This window comes from Amphibalanus amphitrite, unplaced genomic scaffold, assembly GCF_019059575.1.
Source record: "Amphibalanus amphitrite isolate SeventyFive unplaced genomic scaffold, NRLGWU_Aamphi_draft 000064F_arrow, whole genome shotgun sequence".
In the NCBI taxonomy this organism is placed as follows: Eukaryota; Metazoa; Arthropoda; class Thecostraca; order Balanomorpha; family Balanidae; genus Amphibalanus; species Amphibalanus amphitrite.
In genome coordinates this window covers 1,185,961-1,207,795 of record NW_024881560.1, presented here as the reverse complement: position 1 = coordinate 1,207,795, position 21,835 = coordinate 1,185,961, and the positions used below count along the sequence as shown (strand labels likewise).

The 21,835-nt window shown below is 55.6% G+C and overlaps 3 protein-coding genes across 4 annotated transcripts in view; 2 read left to right on the top strand and 1 right to left on the bottom strand.

Moving 5' to 3' along the window:
* Positions 1-18,300, top strand: part of LOC122378724 (serine/threonine-protein kinase 11-interacting protein-like) — a 32,938-nt gene extending 14,638 nt beyond the window's left edge. The window contains exons 15-22 of the mRNA XM_043360165.1: positions 564-694; positions 1,672-2,129; positions 2,433-2,530; positions 10,404-10,594; positions 10,871-11,026; positions 11,496-11,641; positions 14,770-14,940; positions 17,131-18,300. Of these exons, the coding sequence (XP_043216100.1) occupies positions 564-694; positions 1,672-2,129; positions 2,433-2,530; positions 10,404-10,594; positions 10,871-11,026; positions 11,496-11,641; positions 14,770-14,940; positions 17,131-17,247 (1,468 nt within the window). The 3' untranslated portion in view covers positions 17,248-18,300. The remainder of the gene's footprint in view (positions 1-563; positions 695-1,671; positions 2,130-2,432; positions 2,531-10,403; positions 10,595-10,870; positions 11,027-11,495; positions 11,642-14,769; positions 14,941-17,130) is intronic.
* Positions 2,358-8,954, bottom strand: LOC122378723 (serine protease filzig-like). 2 transcript variants are annotated; one of them, XM_043360164.1, is made up of 6 exons: positions 6,410-8,954; positions 5,348-6,026; positions 4,910-5,305; positions 4,097-4,377; positions 3,458-3,627; positions 2,358-3,031 (listed from the first exon to the last, which is right to left on the bottom strand). In XM_043360164.1, exons 1-6 carry the CDS (start codon positions 8,805-8,807, stop codon positions 2,861-2,863), a joined length of 4,095 nt encoding a protein of 1,364 aa, XP_043216099.1. In that variant the 5' UTR covers positions 8,808-8,954; the 3' UTR covers positions 2,358-2,860. The 2 variants fall into 2 exon arrangements, with proteins under 2 accessions (XP_043216099.1, XP_043216098.1); XM_043360163.1 differs by having other exon boundaries at positions 4,910-6,026.
* Positions 18,301-20,304: 2,004 nt separating the features above from the next.
* Positions 20,305-21,225, top strand: LOC122378761 (sulfotransferase family cytosolic 1B member 1-like). The gene has a single exon (XM_043360226.1). The coding sequence runs from the start codon at positions 20,305-20,307 to the stop codon at positions 21,223-21,225; it is 921 nt and encodes a 306-aa protein (XP_043216161.1).
* Positions 21,226-21,835: the final 610 nt, after the last annotated feature.

The window sequence follows — 21,835 nt, the reverse complement described above, 5'->3', positions numbered from 1 at the left end:
CAAACAATCAGCTGATTGCCCCCAAATGTCGGACCAAAATTACCGCAGACATTTGTGCCGTAATCTCTAAATTTTATACCAATTGTGAGCAAGAATCAACAATTAAAGATGTAATAAGAACTTTATAAGAAATAAAAGAAATAAGTTTCTTTTTTAAGATTATTTTTTGTTGCAGCCTGCGCTACCTATGCTTCCTATTTGCAGTACCCAAAACAGCATGTAGATGTCGCCCGTGAGTCTTGGAAACTGAGGCGCCGCTTGGAAAGAAGAAACACGCTATCGTTGCCATGGCGACAAAACAATTGCGTTCTTTTTATCGCGCCGGCGTGATCAGCAGCTTTTCCACCAATCCGAAGCGTCGACAAATGGGGTTCTTTTGCAGGATTTGCAAAAAATGCGGTAAATTACAGCATGGGGTCGTTTGGGTTGGTGAGACTGGATTATTTGCTTGGGGTTATTTCGGTGCGGTAACTTACCGCTACCCCAAACGAGTTTACTGCACTTGGTGAGATTGGGCCCTGCAGTATCATGGCTGTGGCTCTAACCGCACACATCCCGTGTAGGAGCGAGACTGAGGAGGCGCACACCCGCCCGGTGGCAGAAGGTCGGGAGGCGGCCGCCGCCGGCCGATCTGCAGCCCCGGGCGGCGCCGTCCGTGCTGCCGAGCCGCCCATGGAGGAGAGCAGCTCGTCAGGTGAGGCTAGGTGCCGAAGCCGGGAGCTGGGTCACGGTGATGTATGTCGGTGTGGAGAGGGTGGGGTGTTGGGAGGTCCCTGGTGTACAGTAGTTATCCGTACGTGGTCTATAATTGAGCTGCAATCATGGGTACAAAACACTGAGTGTTGTGGAGGGCTGGGGCCGTCCCCTGGATGGCGGTGGCTGGGTTTACGAGCGGTGCTGACCACGTGCTGTGTCAGTTCAGTCCGTCCAGTGCCACACCGTCTCCCTGGCTGACCACACACCCCCGGTGTGCCCGCAGGCGCCCCGCGTCTCATCGGTAGGTCAGCCGGGGCTCGTTCTAACCCAGTCCCAGATTCCTAGCGCCAGGCACGGTCGCGGGAGCTAACCCATTACCCAGGTGTTACTAACAAACCAGTATGCGGGCACCCGGTCTGGCGTGTGCCTGTGGCGTGGTTTTAGCTACCTGGCGTGCTACTTTCTTAAGGCTTTCCTCGTCTTTTACCTGCCCCAAGTGGAGGAGGGAGTGAAAGCGTAAAATATTTGTGTTGTGTTCATGAGTTTGTGACATTGCATTGGCGTTTGATCACGCTTCTTACATAACTAACGACCCTCTCCTCGTGATCCGACCCTCTCCACATATTAGGGTCTACCGCCCAAAGCATTTGATAACCCGTAAAGTGGATTGCCATTTGATGGTTGAATTTCATTCTGCTATGGGTCGTGTTGTGGGACGTCATCGAAATAGTTTGGCTTAAATTTCAATAATAGACTGCGCTACCTTTTTCGATTGGCTGTTCTATTGACGGTTTGCGACCAGCAGCGCTGGGTCGAGTTAAGTGACCAGACAGCAGTGGAGCATGTTTTGTTGCCTACCGAAACGTCGTTTGGTAGCAATCCAGTAACTTTCCCTCTGCAGTTGATGCCGGCATTATGCAATATGAATGAACGCTCTTCGATGACCTAGCCTCTAACCCCGCTACCCTCCCCCAGGTTCCATGACCGCCAGCGTCTGCACTGTGCGGGACAAGAGGGTCTGCGCCGCGCCTCACCCGCCGCCACCCGCGCCCGCGCCGGCCTCGGATGTCGCCGACCTCAGCTGCACCCTGACGCCCGAATCGGCCGCCAGCGACGCCCTCGACTGCAGCGCCATCTCGCCCATCAACACTAGCGCCATCTCGCCGCTCGACACTAGTGCCACCTCGCGGGAAAGTGGCCATCAGTCCGCCGCGGCCGCACCGAACGATAGTCGCTGCTCTCAGGCGCTGCTGGAGAGCTGGCGGCGCGGCGGCGACTCGGAGTCCGAGTCAGAGTCCGACTCTGTGGAGGAGGTCGGATCGGGCTGTGTGCGGTTCTGGCACGACGAGCCGACGCGTCTCGATCACCGGCTGCAGCTTCACCTGGACATGAACGTGCTGGATGATGACGAACAGGTCGTGTGCGTCTCCAAGGTGGGTGTCTCGCTGCCGCGGGAGAAGATGTGCCTCCCAGGACTGTTATCGGGGCTTGGGCTAGCTGAGAAGGAGGGAGGAAATGGAGTTTTCTATAAGGAAAGCGGTTAAGTAGTTTGGCGACATTGGATTCGTATTTATTTTTACCGTTTTTTTTTAATGCAATTGTAGGGAAGGCTGTCTGTCAGCTTAAGCACTGTTTCAGGTATCCATTCACCAAGCATGTTGTGCAGGTTTCCATTTATTTGTATGCCCACGAGTGAACACCTCTGACTGTTACACTGCTTCTCTCCCGTTTGGCAGGTGACGTGCGCGCTGGAGCCCCAGTACCAGCAGCAGGAGTGTGTCCTGGTGGTCACCTCGTCCACCCTCCACCTGCTGGAGATTACCGGCGACGACAGGTGAGCAGACTCGGCCGCCACTCGGTCCCAGCACTCCCACTTATCCCCCCGTTATCCACCGTGTGTGGTATGATGCCCTGGTGGATACCGTGCCCGGCTTATAAAGTTATAAACGACTGTTGAGAGACCGATAGAGAGAATTGCTGCCGTCCTATACACCAGAAGCTGCCACGACTCATGAATCTCCGATAACGACAACCATCGCACGAGTGTCCGAGCTACGACCGTGGTTCACGAGTAACTACCGCATCACGAGTAGCGACCGCCATCGCGAGTCACAACCGCCTTCACGAGTCACGGCGACCGTCACGAGACCTTTACGAGTCGCGCTCACTCGTGGTGCTCCAGCACCGAGTCGATCCAGTCACGGGCGGCGGCCACGTTCGAGTAGACTCCGGGGAACTCTGGCCGGGCGCAGCCTTCTCCCCAGCTGACCAGACCGGCCACGGTCCACAGCTGGTCCGGACCAGCGCGGACCATCAGCGGACCGCCGCTGTCTCCCTGGGAGGTAGAGGGGGGGACGTCAGATGAGGCGGAGGTCCCTAGGGGTATTGATCGGTTCGTAGAGCGAACTGTGTCACTCCAGTGTTATTCACGGTTTATAGTTAGTTACTTGGTTGTTGCTAACAATGGATCAACGAAACGAAATGGGCAGCGGACGACTCTACTGCGAAAATATTCTGGATTACCTGCTGGTTACGACTACGAGCCCTTTCCCCTAATATGTCTCACCTGACACGAGTCTTTTCCTCCCTTCCATGTCTCACCTGACACGACTCCTAGCCCCCAAATGTCTCACCTGGCACGAGTCTTTGCCTCGCTATGTCTCACCTGACACGAGTCTTTGCCTCGCTATGTCTCACCTGACACGAGTCTTTGCCTCGCTATGTCTCACCTGACACGAGTCTTTGCCTCGCTATGTCTCACCTGGCACGAGTCCTTGCCTCCGTGGGGTAGTCCGGCGCAGAAGGCGTCCGGTCCGACTCCCCATGAGTCCTCCCTATAGGCGTGCTGACAGGCGGTCTGGTTCCAGATGGGCACCGTCACCTCGTGTAGGATTGAGCTCTGGTAGCCAGACTCGTATAGGTTACCCCAGCCTGGTGGATGGGAAGGGGAGGGTCAGTGGAAATATGTTGTTCCTTCAGCCTGGTGGAGGGGAGGGGTCAGCGGGAGTCTGTAGGGAGAAGATGGGGTACCGTGGTTGACGCGCCCTTTAGTTTTAAAGGGTGAACAAATACGAATTTTGTTGATGGAGGGAGGGGTCATGGTGTCTGCCTTGTTTCATCAATGATGCCCTGGAAATGGCATGTTCATGAATCAATTATGTGAATTATTTTTAAAAGAGAACATGGAATGACAACTAAATCATAAAGCAGCTGCAGTTCTTGAATGGAAATCTGGCAGATTTGTGTACACATCGACAACCAGATAAGTAGCCAACTCGTACCGCATAAGGCCTCTGCTTCTCTAGACGCCTCTCCACTGTCCCTGTGTGCCGTCCTACCCAGCTAGGATGGTGCCATGTTGGCGTCTCTTCCCGTGTGCGCGCCCCTATGTCCCACGCACCTAGAATGGTGCCGTTCTGTCCGACGAACTCTCCGTCTGCCGTCGGCAGGCAGATGGGCAGCAGGTCCTCCGCCAGACCGCTGTTCGCCGCTGTGTGCACCGTGACGTCGTACGGCAGCGTCACGATGCCAAAGTCGAAGCGCTGGCTGTAGTGCTCGTAGGCCGGGTGGATGGTGATGGAGACGGGTGTGAGGTCCAGGTGGGGCCCGTCCGCGGCCGTGTAGAGACGGTACTCTCCCAGACGAACCACCAGGGAACGCAGAGACGACGGGCGGGTGATGCTGCGGGTATAATGGAGCGGGGAGTCATGCACTGAGGTGTGGACAGATATTATACACCGGGGTAATGAGGTGATAGGGGGGAGGATAGGTGGGGAGGGAAGTGTGAATACAAGAGGCCAGGATGGGTTTACAAATGGGAGTGTGAAGAAGTGCCTTTGCTTGGGACGTAGGAACGGAAGGAGTGGTTTGGTATAAGATTGCTGACTTTGCAGGACAGCGACCAAAGATACAGGAAATGCACGGGAGCGCCGTATAATGCATAATAAAGGCAAACGCTGTATGCGGCGTCAGCGGTCTGTTGGAATGACGCCGACTGAGTTGCTAGCTGACGTTAGTGCAATAGATAAAACACGTGGTGTTGTTGTCGATAAAAGTTGAGTATTGCGGGTGGCGGGAGCCAGCTTGCCCCGAACTAGCCCCGTCCCTTCTTCTGACTGACCTATGCATATGTCAGTCACACTGTACATACAGTGCGCATATACATTATACACTGTAGATACAGTGCGCGGCGGTAACCCCGTCCCTGACTAACCTGTACAGACAGTGCGCGGCGGTGAGCACGTGCCGTCCGCTGATGAGCGCCCCTCCGCAGTTGACCCATGAGCCGTACCAGGGTACGCGCACTAGCAGGGCGGCCATCCAGGGCCAGCGGTCGGGGGCGGCCGGCGCGCCGCCGACTATCCGAGTCGGCTGGTCAGAGGTGACGCCGCAGCGGGCCGGGGGAGGTGGGCCGCCCGGTCCGGACGCCTCCACCACCTCCGACTGTAGCGAGTCGGGGTCAGTGGAGGCGGTGGGAGCTGGGGGTGGCTCGGTGGGAGCCAGGGTGGGCTCACTAGGAGCCAGGGAGGGTGGCTCGGTGGGAGCCAGGGGTGGCTCAGTAGAGGAGGTGATAGCCAGGGAGGGCTCGGTGGGAGCTATGGATGGCTCGGTGGGAGCCAAGGAGGGCGCAGTAGGAGCTATGGATGGCTCGATGGGAGCCAGGGAGGGCTCGGTGAGAGCCAGAGATGGTTCAGTAGGAGCCGGGGGTGTCTCAGTGGAGGCGGTGGGAGCCAGGGAGGGCGCAATGGGAGCTAGGGATGGCTCAGTGGGAGCTAGAGAAGGCTCAGTGGGAGCCATAGAAGGCTCAGTGGGAGCCATAGAAGGCTCAGTGGGAGCCATAGAAGGCTCAGTGGGATCCGGGGAGGGCTCAGTGGGAGTAGTTGGTGCCAGGGATGACTCAGTAGAGATGGTGGGAGCCAGTGATGGCTCAGTGGGAGCTAACGAGGGCTCAGTGGTGGCGGTGGGAGCGAAGGATGGCTGAGTGGGAGCCAGGGAGGGCTCGGTGGAAGCTATGAATGGCTCAGTAGTGGCGGTGGGAGCTATGGATGGCTCAGGAGAGGTGGTGGGAGCAATAGATGGCTCAGTGGAGCTGGTAGGCGCAAGGAATGGCTCAGTAGAGCTTATCTCAGCTGGCGATGCCTCAGTAGTGCTTGTCTCGGCTGTCGATGGTTCAGTGGAGATCATCATTGCCTGAGTGATGTCAGACACGTGTTCGATGGCAGACAACTCAGCCGTGACGTCATATTGCCCAGCTATGACGTCAGGTTGTCCGAGGTCATCGATGCTATCCCTCGCATATTTAGTGCTGGCTTCGTCCTGCGACGGAGCATCTGTGGATAAATCATGGGCTCGTCAGGCAATGGCTCATATTTTAGAATGAACGTCACAGCGCAGCACGCTGGGACTTGGGAGTACTCGAGTTAGACTGGGAGTTATTTGAATACCCATTCAAAGGTTGGCAGAGATGAATGATAGCAAAGCCAAGAGATTAAATTAAGGGTCCCCGCTTTTGGTTTGCAGTTGCGGATGTGTTCCACGACGGTTCATCTGAATGTGCTTCAAATTCCAATCGAATGAGGCAGCCTGTAAATATGCATTTTCTTTCTTCCATAAGGGTTTCATGACGCTCCCCATTATCTTTTCCATGCTCCGAACTGACCTTTGTCATCGTTTCAATACCCGTCAGCCCCCCACCCACCCACCCCCGACTGACCTGGGCTGTGCTTCCCGAGGGGATCACTGCTGCGGCGCCGGCGCTGGCTGGTCCAGTGCTCGGAGCTGAGTGGGTTGGCCAGGTACCTCAGCAGCCGCTGGCCGGACGGCCGGTCCTGCCAGGTGAGCAGCGGACCCACCAGGCGCGACAGCAGCGACCCGGGCCGGCTGCCCGGGCGGCGGGTTGGACTGGGCGCGGGGGACTCCGGGGTGCTGGTAGAATTGGACTCTGAGCTGCTGTTGAGGCTTGACTTCGTATCACTGGCGGCGGTTGACTCTGTGCTGCTGGTGGCGAGTAACTCCGTGATGCTTGTGGGGTTTGACTCCAGATCATTGGTAGAATTTGACTTGTGAGCGCTGGTAGCTGTAGGGTTTGAACTGCTTGGTGCGGCTGGCTCCTGGCTGGTGGCTATGGTTGGCTCTGGAGTGCTGATAAGAGTTTGCTGTGGACTGGTGGGAACGGTTGGCTCCGGGCTTCCTAGCACAGTGGCCTTTGGGCCGGTGGGCGTGATTGTTTCCGGGCTTCCCATCGCGGCTGTGTCCTCACTGCGGGGCGCAGCTGGCTTCGGCTTTACAGCTGGCTTCGGACTGGTGGACGTGGTTGGATCCTGGGAACTGATTGACTCTAAACTGCTAGCTGTAGTTGTTTCCAGATTATCTGGTATGGCTGGCTCTTGAAAAGTGATTGTGTCCGAACTGTTAGGTATAGTTGTCTTTGACCTGAATGTTGTTGTCACCTCTGGAGAATTGTCTGGCTCTGATTTCATTGGTGTGGTTGTCTCTGGAATGCTTGACACGGTTGTCTGTAGATAACTGATTGGCTGTGGAGCGCTGATCATGGCCGGCTCTGGATAACGCTCACCTTCCAGCAGGAGATCGTGGGACGTTATTCCAGACTGCTGCAGCCACACCGGCGCTGGGGACATTGGTGGTGGCGGTGGCGGAGGCGGGTGGTACGGCATCTCGGCATCCTGACCTTCCTGTGCTTCATTGAGTTGTTCCTCATCTGGCTGCTCCTCGATTTGTCCATTTTCTAGTTCACTTATCTGATCATGCTGGTCATCTGACGCGCTTGTCTGTTCGTCCTGTCGCATTTCTTCTTGATAGTCCTGTTCTTGTGTTTTGTAGGAATGGCTCGCGTCGGATGTTTGTTCATCCTCTTCTTGTTCTTCTTCCGCATATTTCATGTTTTGATATTCAGTTTCTTCCTTATCTTCATCGATATACCAATCGTAGTGTGTGCTATCTTCTACACCATCTGCGTGTTGTTTTTTGTCTTCATCCCGAAGTTCCTCTCGCTGCCCCTTCTGTTGCTGTTCCGGTTGTTTGCGCTCCTGTTGGTCGTAATGCGACTTCTGTTGCTCCTCTGGCCATCCCTCCTTTTCCTGTTCCTTCTCCTGCTCCTGCGTCTGTATCTCCTGAAGCCGCTCAGCCAGCTGTTCGAGATCGTCCGGCTCAAATCTGTCGGCCTCGATGGGCCATTCGACTTCAGAATCGAAGAGTGGGGTCTGAAGCCAGGCAGGCGGCATGTGCTGTGACCAGGGGTGCTGCGGTGGGGGTTGCTGGTCGGTTAGAGACTGTCCTGTAGACTGATGTTGCTCGCTGGAGGATATCTGGTGGGAATCTGTATCGGCAGTTACGACCGGCCGGGACACGGGTAGATGGTGGGTGAGCCAGTTGGACGCGCTGCCGTCCTGCCACTCCTCTGCTGAATATAGCTGAGGCCCTCCCGCCGGGCCCTCCGTCTGCGACAGGGACCGGCTCGGCTCCGAGGTGTAGCTCTGGTAGCTGTCCATGTAGGCGCTGGCCACCGGGTAGCGGTCGGTCCACTCGGCTGGCAGGTCCCGCGTCCACGGCGGCTGACTGGTCTCGTCGGCCGGCTGCAGTGCTGAGGTCTGCTGGAGCGGATCAGAGTCCGGCTGTAGTGCCGGTGTCTGCTGGCGAAGTCCAGAGTCCTGGCCCAGCGCCGGGGTCTGTGGGAGCGGATCAGAGTCCGGCTGTAGTGCCGGTGTCTGCTGGCGGGGGTCGCCGTCCGGCCCCAGCGCCGGTGTCTGCTGGCGCAGTTCCGAGTCCGGCCGCGGCGGCCGCTGCGTGGAGAGCAGCTGCGGGACCGGCTGGTCGGACGGCTCGCTCTCAGTCGGCTCCTCAGGCTGCAGCGGCGGCCCGGTGCCGATCGGCGCCGGCGACCACGGCGAGCCGGGCACCGGGTGACGCACGTAGTCGTGTTGCGGGTCGGGCACCACCGTCACCAGGATGCGCCGCTCGGGCTCGCTGGGGTCGGTCCGGTGCAGAGTCAGCCAGTCCAGATACGGCTCCGGTTTGGGACGCGCCGCCCGTGCCGCCACCGCAGCCGCCAGCAGTACCGCGCAGGTCAGCGGCAGTCCGCGTGGTGGCACCATGGTGGCGCCTCGTCACCCGCCTGTGTCTCACACACGCCCGATGTTCCCTTCTCACACGTTCTATGTTCCCTTCTCACACGTCCTGCGTTCACTCTTCACACGTCCGACGCTCACCTCTCACCGCCCGCTGCCACCGCACCCTGCCTCACAACTGATCCCCTTTCTGTGTTTGTTGTTTCCCAGCGCCATGGTCTGCTCCTCGATTAGCCCCGGGCCTGCCCTCAGGGAGGGTGGTATGCCGCCTGACGCACCTGTCCTCAGTGAAAGGGTTGACCCTGACCGTCACCCTCGCCAATTATCCCCGGTCCGTCCGCCGCACGCACGCTGTTGACGCGTGGTTTGTTGACCGGAGCCAGAGAGGCGAGTCGACGCGAGACGCATGGGCATGATTCTGGATCAATCTTCTATGTTCTTCTACGGACTTCGTATGTGTGTTGTGTGTGTGTGTGGGGGGGTGGGGGGGATAGTAAAAGCTAACAGACTTGTTGATAAGCTCTAGCGGGGCTATGTTTTCTACATTAGCCATTTTCAGTCTGTCTTAGAAGAATTTCTTGTGAATTACCAGGAACACTGCATCCTCTCTGCTGTAAACCGGACAGTGCCAGGCGTTTTATGGCTTTTGTTATCTATTGGTAGGTATTTGGTACACTCTAAGCTGTCCCTGTCACACGTAAATTCCACTTTAACTGACCATGGTCAAACGTTGACTCGACTGCAACCGCCGCCGTCAACGTTAGGCTTCAAGCCAACTCGGTCCGTAGTGAAATAACTATAAATGGGCTTGAAATGCCATTTTGTGGTTGGTGGTTGGTACTGCAAGCCGTGCTGCCGTCACACTTTGCTAGCAGCTGTCAGAGTGCGCTGACGTTTCACGGTATGATCCGAATAGTTATTGGGTGTAAATCATCAGAATTGTAAAATAATGGCTCATATATCTGATGAGCACGTCCTGGCTATCTCTCAACGTCACCCTAATAAGCAATTTATGCCACGCACGCCTTTTGCACGACGTGCAGTCATTGCGATAGCAGCTCATGACATTCATGCGATTCTTTCCTAAAATGCTCTTGCTTGGAACATGCGATTCTTTTTAAAGCGGTCCGTTCAATGGGCTAGCGGGCCTTGCGGAACTCTGAACCACAAAAAAAAACTGTTTGTTATGTAATTGTGGCTTTGTTTGGCACTCGGTGGTGCGTATTGCGTAACCCGATCCGACTAGCGGCGCTACATGCGGGGCTAAAGTCGATAAGGGTTTTTAACTTATCTGAGTGTTGATATTTATATGAAATATCGTCAATATTTTAACTGCTATGTTTGCCCAAACGAAATGTTCACCTGCTGCTTTTCATTCGTGTATAATGCGTATTTTTTCGCCTTCTCCATAGCCGAAAATTACTCCTGTATTTTCCGTCCTTGGGTCTTGTCAGACTCCCAGACCCGTCTCCAAATGCCTCTGTCGTCGCTTCTTGTGACATATTCACTCCCCCTCTCCTCCCGTGCAGTGACTAGCTGGAAATTTAACTCCCTCCTTTCCCCCGCAGTGACCAGCTGGAGCGGTGGCTGCGACCCCGTCTGACCCCTCCCCTCCCCCCGCAGTGACCAGCTGGAGCGGTGGCTGCGACCCCGTCTGACCCGGCCGCTGACCGAGGTCACCTCGATCGGCCCGCTGCTGCACTGCCACGGCCTGGCACTGCAGGTGACGGGCCGAGAGCCGTCCCTCAACACCCAGCTGCTGGTGGTAACCAGGGATGCGGCCAGGGGACGGCGGCTGCTGCAGCACCTCACAGGTACGGCACTCTCCTCGGCTCGAGTTTGCAGCAACACAGGCTTTATATCATTATCAACCTTCCCTGGTACCACACGTATGCATATTTATTATCACTCGCAACATAGTACACACTCATCTGGAGCCGTGTTTTATAAAGGTGACTTACATCCACTCCCAAAGCTAGTTACCTCAAACGATATGAAATCCATTCAGCTCTGTGCCACCATCCCGGTCACCCCCCGTATGACCTCTGACCCCCGTGACCCGCCGTTTGACCCCACTGCCTCCTGTACAGGGTCGTGTCCGGGCGCGGCGCCCACCGACCGCTGGCAGGCCACCCAGCGACTCCAGGTGGAGAGCATGCTCTCCGGGGATGCTGGTGCCGACCTGGCACTGCAGCAGCTACTCTTTCTGCAGCTACTGCGCGACGAGTCCGACTCTGTAGACTCAGGTGAGTCCTGACTCCGCTGACTCGGCGAGTCACACGGGTGAACGTCCGACTCACGGGTGCTACTGCTATAGCTCTGAAGGACCACCATACAGCCGAGCTTCGGGCCTTCGACAGACACCTCAGTTGAATGACTCTTTGACTCTTTTAACTCGAGCGAGCATTTGATTAGCGCCTCGTCTGGCTGCGATGATTCTATTGCTCTTTTGATCCGGTCGCGCCTCTGATCTTCGCCTTAGCTGACTCGCTCTACTTTTTATTCGTTAGCCGCTGTCTCTGGTACACAGTCTCGCCCCCAGCAAAGGTAAACGAACCGTAACCCGTAACAAGCGCGCGGGAGGCACACTCCTCATTACCGGCCGTTCTGTCAGTGTTCTGAGATAGCCTCTGACACCTGATCTGTCCCTCCTGGTCACCAGACAGCCCTCATTACCACTCCATCTCTCTCACTCTGTCTCCTCTCTATCGACAGACTCTGAGCCGGTACCGGTGATGCTGTGTATGACTCCGTCCGACCTTCTGCTGATGGAGTGTGACCTGCGCTGGCTGGTGCCCGGTCACGGCGACGTCAAAATACCCATGAGGGACCGAGAGAAGGTGGCCAATATCGTAGGACTGGTGAGTAGAGGATTTTTCCTCCTCTATGTCAATGTCAATCTGTTTCGATCACTTCCCGTCTCTGTCACCTTCACTGTCAGTCATTTTCTAGTATCGCTGTCGCTGTCCTAATCACGGTCCATATAGCCGTAGTCTCACCATCGTTTTTCCCGTCGTCACGGTCACAGTTTTCGTTACTTTTCCATCTTCCGCCCACACCCCGTCCCCCGCCCTCCGATAGAAGTTTCCAAACGCCCGACGCACCAGTGCATTTGATCGGTACGCACTTGGTAGCTCCCCTTAATGAATGTCGTATACCTCTCGGTTTCTATGTGGTCTGATACCGCCAATAGGCAGATCCCAATGGCCGGCATATATTCAGTACATTACAGAGAAGTAGCTAAGTCAATTATCACTAATAGCAGAATGTCGATCCGTCCTGGGAATTCCTCAGAGGCTTGGGCTCGGACAGAATATTGTCAGGCGAGCACTCCCAATACCGCCAATTTCGTCATGACTTTGCGGATGACAAGTCATTTGGTGGACTTGTGATAAGATTGTATGCGTCAGATTTGAATTGAGATGACAACGTGTCAGACTGATAACCGCTTAGCTTCTCTGTCTTTATGGCCGTCTGCTTGTCTGCCTTTTTGTCCGTATGTCTGACTTTATGGTCGTTCGCCTAACTGCCTGTCCACATGACTGTCGGTCTGTTTTTCCGTATGTCTGTCTGTCTGTCCGTATAGCTGTCGGTCTGTTTGTCCGTATGTCTGTCCGTCCGTCCGTCCGTCCGTCTGTCCGTCCGTCCGTCTGCCTGTTTGTCGCCTTAACTGTCTGTCTGTCTTTATGTCTGTGTGTTCGCCGTGCGTCTGAATCGGGTCACGTCCCCGTACGGTATTGATCGATGGGGAGGAGGGTGGTGGTCTCCCCGACTGTTCGCTGTTCGCCAAATCCCGACGGAAATGCGGGAGAGAAGAGAGAGAATAGGAAGGAGAAAGAGGGGATGAGAAAAAGTATATAGAGAAAGAGAGGGAGAGGGGAGATGGACATTGGACATGGATGAATAGCGGGAGGGAGATAAAGATAGATTGAGAGATAAAGAGAGGACAAAGAGGACGAGAGGGAGAGATACAAATTGCAAATGAACAGCTCCGCAGTAAGCAGTTTGTTGCTGCGCCTCCCCAGGATTGTTTTAAAGGAACTATCCCACCTTTTAAAATGTTGTTAAAACCAGTTAAATTGTGCCCGACTTTATAGATTGGATGACCAGGAACACGGTTCTGGCATTTATTTTTCATTAAACATCTTAGGCTTCCCATATTCCAAACACAAACTTTCAAATATGTGACGTCACAGCCCAAAATTACCTCCTTCCCCAGGCCACAGTACTGTCATAAAGCTGATTCTTTTTACTCTGTAGGCACCACAACAAAGTTCAGACCAAGTTTTAAGCGATTTTTCAACGAACAAACCCATTTAAATCAGAATGACTAAACGAGGTGACGTCACACTAACGGTCGCTCCATGTTGAAGATAGGGCCTTGCGCAAGGCCCATTTTCAAATGAAGGGAACGAATTTCTTCAACACCAAGAGGCCGCGGGGGTTGCAACCTAGATAGATAGTGGTTTCTGAACCTCGCCGCAAACTTGGCTATCTCAACTCAAACCCCATGTTAAAGGTGGGATAGTCCCTTTAATATAGTGCCCCCCCCCCCTCCCCTCCCAGGATTCTCTGCCCGGTCGATCGGGAGGGCGAAAACACCCATCAGGCGACCGCGATGTGTCCCTTTCACCGGCGCCCTATTGGAGTTGGAGGGGAGGAGTGGGGGTTAATTAGTCCGTTCTATGTCCGCCGGACGATGTTATTTGCCAGAGCGGCGGCCGGTCGGTGTGGCAGTGTCACGTGATCCATCGTTAAAATGCCTGCAGAATACTCATCGCCTGTGAGTGTAGGACGGGTCCTTCCGTACCAAGTGTCACGTGATATTTCGCTGTTCCAAGTCCACCCTAGGAATTCTGGTCACGTGATTGCCGGTAATGGCTACAAAAGCGATAACAGCTACGGTCTTACGGGGGATTTAAAGGCAATCTTTGCCAAGGTTATCGGAGGACTGGCGGCCCGGGGTTGGCGCCGATCCCTTATCTAGGACAGCAGTAATATCTGGTATAGTTGAATAGTTATACGTGCTATGGGTTTAACTATCCCCCGTCGCAATCTTAGGGTAGGATGAAACTGACATTTTTTCCTTAATCAAATGAGTAGCTTTATAGGGAAATAAAGCTTATTAAATCTGTCTACGAATCAGCTGTGTTTAACATATTTTTCCAAACACAGGGTAAATCGAGGATCACAGCTGCATTGGGCTAGAAATCAGAGTGTTGGTAGCAGACGATGCATGCAAATGTTTCGGTGTCCAGATTATAACAAAATGAGAAGTGCCTCCGCCGCAGCCCCTTGCCAGTCATTGAGTGGGGCTCGTTGAGACCGCTGAAGTGTATGTCACTTATTACTGCTATCACTAGTGAGTAAGGCTCGTGGCATGCGACCGGGTGGTCCTGACCTTTGAACAAGTGCCAAGGTGGCTGCGACGGTGCTCTTGCATTTTAATCGTCACAAGCTGGCTGAGATTCCGTCAGGGATGCCGGGAGGGCTGCTTAGCAATACGGAGATGAAAACAGGAGAATGGAACTTCCCTAACTGAAAGAAATCATGGCATGATGGACGATATTCTTTGTTATTGGACTAGCTTCTGTTGCTCAAAATATGCAGCGCTGCTATTTTCTAAGGGACCTTGCGGCCTCTGCCGGCCGGCTTATGATTCTATCCCTTCCCGTCCGCCCTGCCCGTATCTAACCCCTCCCCTTCCTTCCCAGGAGCTGCTGCGGTGCGCCTCGGCCGGCCGGCCGGCCCGGTCAGTATCTAACCCCTCCCCTTCCTCCCCCAGGAGCTGCTGCGGTGCGCCTCGGCCGGCCGGCCCGGTCAGTATCTAACCCCTCCCGTCTGTTCCTCCCCAGGAGCTGCTGCGGTGCGCCTCGGCCGGCCGGCCCGGTCAGTATCTAACCCCTCCCCTTCCTCCCCCAGGAGCTGCTGCGGTGCGCCTCGGCCGGCCGGCCCGGTCAGTATCTAACCCCTCCCCTTCCTCCCCCAGGAGCTGCTGCGGTGCGCCTCGGCCGGCCGGCCCGGTCTGCGGCTGCTGTTCCAGGACGCCAGCTCGGGTACCGAACACAGCTGGAGGCTGTCGGCGGCCAGCCGCGCCACCGTGGCGGAACTGGTGGCGGGCCTGGAGCAGCCGTGGGCGGCAGCCGGCCAGCCGCTGCAGGTGACTGAGGGCTGAGCCCGCCGCCCCCGCCCCCGCCCCCGCCCCCGGCCCACTGCCGCCACTACGCGTTAGCACGGAGGGGGAGGTGGTGGTAGCTATTATCATATGATATATTGTATGCTAGCTTAGAGACGGCCTTACGGGGAGCGAAAACAAAACAAGCATTCTCACAGACATAACATTGACAGACAAGAAATAGTACAACAGTGGGACATCGATGGTACTAAAAGGCAGCCTTACATTACCAACGGAAGCCATACAGAAAGCACCTGTGCGGTGGAAGTGGTGTTTGGTTCTCTCTCTCTCGTTCAGCCCTGTGGGTGCTAACTATGACACTCAGCCGCCGGTTGGGCGCGAGCCGCGTCTTTCAGGGAGCCCGGTCGTATCAGGCCGAGCTCTGTATATCACCAGAGCTGGGTTTGGGTCCGGCGAGATCGCATGCAGCGTCTGTGTATGTAGACAAGCCGACGAGCCGGTTAACGGGCTGGTTAACTGCTCGTCGGTGCTGCCTGGGGCGCGTTTAGCGGTGTGGATGGCTGTGGGCTGGCTTTCATGATTAGCGTGCGCAGGGCGCGGGCAGACGCAGTCTTCGAGTTGGGGCTGTGATCTCTAGTGCTGCCGCCATCCGCGGTGAGCTTGTAGTGAGGAGTGGCAGTGCCTTGACACGGGCGAAACGCGCAGAAGTTGCCTTAGATAGCCGCTTTTCGCCAACTATCTACCTTGGTGCTCTGATGTACGCTCAGGAATCTGTATCTTGTATCGTAGATCGTAGTATTCATATACCAGTGTGTGTGGTCTCCTAGCCTCGAGCCCGCCAAGTAAAGTCGATGCAAGCGTTTGTGTTCAGTGTGCGATACCGGTGGATTATCGAACTTCCGTAGCTTCCGGTGCGGCCGAGTGCGCATGGCGAGCCGTTCGCCATTTGTCGGACCTTCCCTGCAATGCCAGTCGATGTTCGGTCGGTGCTCTGTATCTCAGATCCGGCTGCTGCTTAGTGGATTAGTAGTGGATAAGGTCGGGAGTTGACGGAGTAAGACGACCGCCGCCCGCCGGCAGCCCCCGTGTGTTCGGCTAGGACAGGCGCGCAGCTGCGGCTCCGCCGCGTTACAGGGCAGGCCCCTGCTGTAGACCGGACGCGGTCCGCTCCGTGGTCTGGTCTGGGTCTGGTCTGTGGTCCGGGACATGGTCCAGCTCAGTGGTCCCTGAGCACAGTGGTCCACCTACCGGACTATCGGTGACCTGGACTGCTACCGTGGTCCTTGTGAGGGTGCTCAGAACGGGCATACTTGATTCTGAGAGGCATATTCAAGTGGACTGTATAAATACATGATATTTATGATAATCATCTGCCTTTTTTCCTTTGTGGTGGTTTATTTACCTTTTAAGTTTTATTATCTACTTTTGTGTGCCTTTGTTTTTAGCTCCTAGACCATGGCAAAGTTAGTGGGTCGCGAAGTGTCACTGAATAAGGCATTTACACATTCACTCGTGTACACAATATCTGTGCAGCAGATATTTATGATACACTTTGTTGAGTGAAGTCTCCTGTTGCCTCTCTGACTGTTGCATCACCGTACGTTAGTAATGTAAGTGGTAGTGCATCGCATTACCGTATGTGAATAATTTCGTACCTAGCAGAGAACTGCCACTACTGGGAAGAGGTCAGTTTCCGACAGAATTTCAAGAATTTGTGTCGCGTTTATATATGACTCTGTTGGAAGATATCGTAAAGCATGACAGCGTAGGAGGATCCTCATTACAGCCTAATCGCCCGTCAGTATATCTCGCGGCTGTGCTTTGAAGACAAAGCTAGACTGATATCCGAGAAGACATTTGATAAAATGACTACCATCTCTCCTTAATCGACATCCTCTGATTTTGCATCAGCCGTCGATGTTTAACTGGCATGTCTGTTGACTTTGCTAAGTGAAACTATGCCTCACGCGGCGCGATCGGTCGGCGGGGGCGGCGGCGAAGCGTTCCTGCCATGCGGCTTTATTTCGGCCGGTGTCTTGGCACGAGTGTGCCGTGCCTCCCGCGCGCTGCCAGGTCTGCCGGCCGTGCAGGGTGGGACAGAGGACTGCTGTGGGGGGGGGGAGGGGGTCTGGGAGCGACCACTCTGTGACCAGGGGCGGTCGCAGTGGGGCGGCGGCGGCGGCGGCGGCGCGGCTGACAGAGCTCCTGTTGCAGGCGGCCTGTGACCTGTACAGGACGGCGGAGGGCGACCTGCTGCGGCTGGGACGGTGCGGCGCGCCGCTCACCGCCAGCTGGCTGAGAGTCACCGCCGAGCCGCGGACAAACGAGTGAACAGTCCAACCGACACAACCTGGCCTCACCTCACCTCAGCGGGTCAGTCATCACCGAACCGCGGGCTGAGCCGTGAACGGTCAGCGACCCGACCTGACCTGACCTGACCGGGTCAGACGCCACCGAGCCGCGGGTCCAACCGACCGACCCAGCCTACCTGACCTGACCGGGTCAGACGCCACCGAGCCGCGGGTCCAACCGACCGACCCAGCCTACCTGACCTCACCGGGTCAGACGCCACCGAGCCGCGGGTCCAACCGACCGACCCAGCCTACCTGACCTCACCGGGTCAGACGCCACCGAGCTGCGGGTCTGAGCGGTCTGACCGACCTGACCTGACTTGACCTGACCTCATCGGATCAGCGGTCTCAAGTTACCCGGTCGGCGGCCGGACTCAGCCAATGTATGACCTAAACAAACCTCGCCTAATGGATTTGTAACGCTACCTCCTAATTCGTCTCCGTGCTTCCCCAGTTAGCATACCTCCGATCAAGCACCACTACCGCCCGCCCGCCCGCCGTCCGTGCAGCCTTCTGCTCCGCCCTGGCTCGGAGCTAATTCTGGCAGCCAGCAGGGCTTCTGCGTGCGTCAAATACCCTGCTGGATCGTTCAACCCTTACGGCTGACTAGAAATCATTTACGGTGGGTGTTGCATCAAGTTTTCGGGAGTTGCCTCTACTCCCTGATTAGTGATGTGGCTAAGTGTCGGATGATGACCGGACAGAAGTTCCTTGTGAGTAGCGGGTGTGCCGTACTCTGGATGTGTGTGGGGAGAAGTTGCTTCTTGGAATGTTTATACCCGTGGAATAATGTAGACGATGCATTCGTATTCATTGGGTGTGCTGTGATGTATATGTATGGTAAACGAATATTTAAATGAATATTGGCCAAGTCAGGTCTTTGAAGCGATTACTATCGTTTATTATTTTATTGATACTTGTGCTTAATCGACAATAATGCTCAGTGTTGACCGTGTTGTGATTCAAGGTAGCCATAGATGTATTTGCCTTAAAGCCAACTCGAAGTATAATGCAATAAATAATATTCGAGATTGTCTATTGAATCTGCGGACTTTTTTCTACGAAGTTCGTTCGAGCCTCACTGCTGACGTAAATGATATCACGGAGATTGGTGAGGTCGTGACATCACCGTCACTGCAGGGCATCAGAAAACAGGAGCCCCGAGCTTAGAGTGCGGCTATCTTAGTCGTGATGGGCCTGCTGTATATCGGTTATCGGCTTTGAATGGCTCATCGCCCGGTAGCCGCTCGTGCCTATCCATTCGTGTGACATCGGGAGCAGGCCTTTGCCAGGGGTGTACTTCGGTGATGATCACGTATTTTTGCTCGCATGAGCACTGTCTTAATTGCCACCCACCTTGTTATGATCGAGGTTGTTTTGTGTTGTCCAGCATAATTAGAAACGCCTTGTAGGTGTTCTGTCTCCCAGCAAGGCAAACATGCTTTTGTTCCTCAAGTTGTACGAGTGTTTGCTTTCTAAACCACGCCTTGGCTATCCCACACACTGTCATCGCGGTTATTACTATCTTCCAAGCATGCCTTGTTCACGTCAGTTTTGTAGCAACGATTCGCAATCCTCATCAAAACCAATGACTGAAAAGTTAGCGGCGAGCTCGTCAAGTTGCTGCTCGATCTGATAGGTCGCTGAGCGATGACCTCCCTATTAGGTTATAAATCATTTGTTTCGTATGTTACTAAATACTAGCATACTGTGAACAAAAACCTATACAACGTGGTACAGCTTGCAGCAAGTGATATTTCATCGATGGTTCGTGAATCGTGGGCTAGTAAGTGATAAAATGCAATTGTCTGCCGTTCCAACACTCCTCCAATTTAATTACAAAGCCCACATGGGGCACAAAAATGGATTGGTGGTTGGCGGTAAGCGAGCAAAAACAGCATTTCGTCCGGCCTGTGGACGTCGCACAAGGCATGCCAGCGTTACCAGCCACTGAGGCGGCTGCAACTAATGTACTGTAGGCATCCCGACAATCATCTGATATGGTGTGCCATGCAGGGGGAATGTAAATATCAGTCACCAGTAACTCTCATGCTGCGCCGAGTATTGAGCAACTAAGTGATGTTTATGTATTGCCAATCCGGCTGTGGTTGCGACGCCAGTGCCGCCGTCTATCCATAAACAACGAGCTCAGAAGTGTCTCCTTTGCGTCATCCGTGCCTGTTTGCCGGCCAATTGTATAGCCCGGTGGACAGGCAGGATCGCTTGGTCGAGTTTTTTGGTATGTGCGCAGTATTGCGAAACATGCAATCTACTGTGCATCGTGTCATTGTTCTGGATTGTCCAGAGTAGCTCTATCGAAATCAGATCACGCGACGGGCAGGGCCGGTAGCGGCGAACAATGGCGGCGTCAGCTCCCTCCCCCTGCGGCCTCGCCTATCCGAAGACCGGATCGGACCAGACTGGAGGTGCTCATCGGCCGCTCACAGCCACCTCCGTCCTGGATGTGCCTCGAGGTCTTATACCCTCCCTTCTGCCATCCTGGCGCCGCCTCTGACCAAGTGTGCTGTGAGTCCGTCACTGGTGTATTGCACACATGCCGACCCCGGTCTATACTCCAGAAGTTGCTGGCACCGCCCCTGGCGGGCGCCGCGGCGCCGCCTGGCGGGCATTCTGGCGCTGCCGGCGCGGCCGCTCGCGCCCGGACGGCGAACTGCAACCAGTTATCGACCCTGTCCCATCGTGGACGCACAGCGAGAGCTCGCGAGTGCCGCAGTCTGCGTGTGGAGACGTCCCGGTGTGAGCCGACTATTCTGGGAGAGCTGGTGGACTGGAGAGGAGCGGATTCCAGCCGGGGTTCGGCGCGGGTGTGCCCGGATATTGTGCTAGTTTGTGAGAGTCGGGCTCCGCACGGAGCGCACATACCCAGGGAAGTTGGCTTTTTATCTCGCAGGTGCTGCGCTTTTTGTCGGTGAGAGCCGGGTCGGTGGACGGCGCTGAGGCTTTGTGTAGCTCTGCTTGGGAGACGCGTGGCTGGTGAGAGTTCAGAAGTGCCCCCGGGACTCATCAGGAGGCCGCGATGTCTACGCTTCACCCGCCGGACGAGTGGGAGACGCTGCCGGCCGACGCCACCTACGAGAAGGCCCTGCTGCGCCACTGCCGCTACCGGAACACGGTACTAACCAACCTGCACCTGGAGTTCGGCTGCCCGCAGCACTGGGCCCAGTTCGTCGGCCGACCTACGGACGTGGTGGTGGCCAGCTTTCCGCAGTCGGGCGGCTCGTGGCTGCAGGAGCTCGTGTGGCGGCTGGTGACGGGCGGCCAGTCGTCGGCCGGCTCCGGCGCCAGCGCGGTGCCGCAGCAGCACCGGTTCCCGCTGCTGGACGCGCCGCCCGAGAACACGTTCATGGCCACAGTGCCGCTGGAGGAGGTGGCCGACCCGCGTATGATCCGCACCCACCTGCCCTACCACCTGCTGCCCAGCGGCGTGCTCTCCAGCGGCGCCAAGCTGCTCTACGTCAGCCGCGACCCGCGCGACGTCTGCGTCTCCTACTACCACTTCTCGCGCCGGTTCGGGCCGCACCTGTACAGCGGCTCGTTCACCGAGTTCCGCGACAGCTTCACGCGCGGCGAGGTGACGTACGGGCCGTACCGCGAGCACGTGCGCGGCTACCAGCGGCACGCGGCCACCGTGCTCTGCATCACCTACGAGCAGCTGCAGACGGAGCGGGCGGCCGTGGTGCGCCGCGTGGCCGAGTTCCTCGAGCGGCCCGTCACCGACCGGCAGGTGGACGAGATCGTCCGCCAGACGAGCACTGACGTGATGCGCGCCGACCCCGGTTCCAACTACCACCACTGGGAGCAGGCCGGCACCGTGGCCGGCGGCGGCGACGCCTTCGAGCAGGAGGACGCCGCCGGCAACTGGAGGAAGTACTTTACGGAGGAGGAGAGCGAGACGTTCCTCAAGTGGGCCAGCGAGGAGGTCGCGTTACCCAGTTAGGCGCTGGTGCTGACTGCTGTGTGCTGGTGTCCCCTGTGCCATGAGTGGTGCGCTGCGTGGGCTGTTTATTCCCTGATGGTTGTCTGATGTTTCGTGTTCGCTTATCCAATACCAGGATGTCTGTTGCCCTGATTTTCGGAAGGGCTTCAATGAATTTTTCTCTACATAGATGTGTGAGCATTGTTTCGTTTACAATCTCTGTCTCGGCACTGCCAGTTTGTGCATAGTTGATTGTTGCGTTCTCATTTGTAAAACTCGTGTGGTTAGTTGGCGCTAGAATTCATTATTCGATGCCTTTTTTCGGCTATTTTTGTGTCTCCCATCTTCTGATTCCTTTCTAAATATAAGTCATGAAGCGTGCTGATAATTGGTGTCCTTCTGCGTGTAATATTGCTCGATGAGCAATGTATGGTGATATGTGTTCAACCCTGGTATTTCCTAAATGGTACTTACTCCGATGTGAAATAAACCTCTTCATCCGAAACTTTTTTTTGTCACTTCCAGCTAACCGAAGCAGTTAGTAATATGTATTGCAGTTTTACACTCATCGTAGTTTTACACGTAGGCAGCACTTCAAGATGATAGCCCCTTCGGCACGATTACATAGCCT